We start from the raw sequence: 2,604 nt of genomic DNA, 5'->3' as shown, positions 1-2,604 counted from the left end.
CGGCTCCAAAAAGGGGCGGGTGGGTGGGTGCAGCCCTGGTAAAAGAGGTAAGCGGGCCAGTGGGAGGGAGGATGAGGGAAGGGAAAAAAGGGACTTCTGCTCATTACTTCGCCTGGTTATGGAACTCATTAAGCAGGCACTGCGAAGTTTTAATTCAACAAAGCCAGCCGAAGACAATGGCATGCTAGGGGAAGCGGGAGGGGAAGCAAAAGAAAGAAAGAATCGGCTCTGATAATCAGATCGCCTCCAAGTTGGCCGGAATGGAGCTGGGGGCAAGGCAACAGGAAGAAATCTGCAACTGGCAGCTCGGCTCACTAACAGTAAAGCATTCTTTTTGCATACACACATAAACACATCTCCCCTCCCTAGCAGGTTCATGTCACTGTTATAAACTGTTTTGTTCTGAGAGGGAAGGCAGAGCAAAGAGGGTACATAACGAGTCAAGAAAGATGGACAGCCTTCTACTTTGCTATATAGGAAGAGCAGCGATGTACAGGCATCCAAAAGTGCTGACAGCCACGAAAGAGCTCATTATCAAAATGCTTCCTTTTTCCCCACCCCTTGACACAACTGAGTTAGGCACTTTTGATCATGGGAAAGGCTGTAGTTCCTATTTAGAACACTATCAAAGGAAACGCGAGCCCCTCTGCCCAGTGTTTATTGTGCAACATTGTACCATGAACTGTTAAAAGCACCCTAGTAGTCACTGACAGTGTGAATAATCAACCTGGGCTCATTTGATAGCAGCTCAGGCTGAGACCACAGTGTAGGTGGGCTTTAAAAAAAAAAAGAAAACTGTGACGCTGCTTCACAGCCTGTAACTCCTTGTTTTCTCCCTGCCTGCCTGGCCCTTCAATGACGAGAGGAGCACCCACTCAGTACGTCATCTGCCAGAGTACTTCAGATCCGTGTATACACACAAACAGAGAATGCCATCACATGCTGCAGCAGGAGCCGTGTGCATGTTTGGGTGTACAACACTAGCTATCTACAAAGGGCAGTAATCTTGTACAAAGCTGCAGGTAGCTAACATCCCTGACTATCCTCTCTGTGATCTCCTTACTGTGCCAGCTTTTCCTGCTGCACTGACACACCGCATACCTCAACAACTACAAGCTCAAACATACTCTAAAACTCATGTCCTTCACTACTTTATTAGTAATAATGATCATGGCAATGGCACAAAAGAGAGATGGGGAAGAAGTTGAATGTTCTTATGTCTCCTGGTGCAACAATCTCTGATAGTGGCAGTTTATGAGCACCTCAAATGAGAAATGTACAGTCTAGAGGCCACAGAGATTATCTTGGATCTCCCAATACTTTTCTCAATATGAGGTGGCAAGACACCAGACTATAACAAGACTACCAACAGGCCCGCTGCATGGATGTTGCCAACACCTTGCTCCCTCTTCTGAAGCCTGTAGATGACGATATCAATATACCATGGTTGAAGGGGCAGCTAGGTATAAAAAGTAGTCCTGGTATATTTTAATAAATCCTCGAGCAACTGCTGAACATTTTGGTATCAGACTTGATGTCTACAGCAAATGAGCAAGAGTTGGCACTGACATTTTATTAGCCTGAGAAGGGGCCATCTGCATTAACTTTCCATGGCAATTCTGAGGACCTCATGTCCACTGCGCCAGTAAAGCCTGCACACAGCACCAGACCTCCACCCACAGTAGCTTGGTTTCTTCTCTCCTGTGTGGCCTAATGTCAGAAAAACACACACCACACACACATATCCCAAGAGCTCAGGGACCACTGCTGCAACCAGCACCCGAGATGACAAGAAGGTGGACACTCACGCTCAGTGCAGTACTGGCCTTTCCAGCCTGGGTTGCAGACTTTCTCGCCACGCTCTCCACAGGTGAAGTGACCAAAGGCATCGTCCCGGGGGCGGCAGAAGACAGAGCAACCTTCTCCGTAGTAGTGCTCATCGCACACAAAACGATAGGAGTACTTGAGGTCAGTGCGGCCACTGCTATGCAGGTCCTGGGACCACTCCTCACCCACCGCCAAGTGCCTCTGGGTGGCCAGGCGGCTGATGAGGCGTTCAGGGTTTTCTTTGTGAAAGTGGAGAGAAGAGGCATGATTAGGGAGCCTGAAGTGGGCAGGGGCAAGGGAAGGAGCTGGGGGTTTCTGATGGGAGGGGAACCACACAGGCAGGTTGATAGGGCTGTGGGCCAACATGTTGGCCTCTCTTCCCGTAGTCTCCTGAAGGGGAGCAGAGATGTGATGGGGGAACACGCTGCACACCACAGAGGGAGGGGGTGAGTAGGACCACAGGGATGGGTTTATTCCAGGGAAGGGTCTGTTTTGGAATAGTTACCTGTGGTGAGGTCATCAGGAGAGTCCGTATGAAGAGCCTCAATGATAAGTGAGAAGGTGCCCTGGGGAAAGACAGAGCAGAGACAACCCACCGGGAAAGCATGAGAACAGGCAAGGCCAGGTGGCAGTGCCCTCAGTCCCCCCAGGAGTTATCAGTCCCCCCCCCCCTCCAGACACCCTCGGGGGATCGGTGGCCCTTTGGAGAGCTGCTTTTCCATCTGGGGTGGCCCGACCGTGTGGGATGGGATGGGATGGGATGTGGGCCGCCCCCTC

General features: G+C 50.6%; 1 protein-coding gene across 1 annotated transcript in view; it reads right to left on the bottom strand.

Annotated features, from left to right (window-relative positions):
• DLL1 (delta-like 1 (Drosophila)) overlaps positions 1–2,393 on the bottom strand; it is a gene marked incomplete at its 5' end in the record, with an annotated part of 7,257 nt that extends 4,864 nt beyond the window's left edge. The window contains 2 exons of the mRNA XM_010139151.1: positions 1,809–2,066; positions 2,333–2,393. Of these exons, the coding sequence (XP_010137453.1) occupies positions 1,809–2,066; positions 2,333–2,393 (319 nt within the window). The remainder of the gene's footprint in view (positions 1–1,808; positions 2,067–2,332) is intronic.
• Between the last annotated feature and the right edge of the window lie 211 nt (positions 2,394–2,604).

This window comes from Buceros rhinoceros, unplaced genomic scaffold, assembly GCF_000710305.1.
Source record: "Buceros rhinoceros silvestris isolate BGI_N320 unplaced genomic scaffold, ASM71030v1 scaffold39706, whole genome shotgun sequence".
NCBI classification, from domain to species: Eukaryota; Metazoa; Chordata; class Aves; order Bucerotiformes; family Bucerotidae; genus Buceros; species Buceros rhinoceros.
This window is presented reverse-complemented; position numbering and strand designations above follow the sequence as displayed.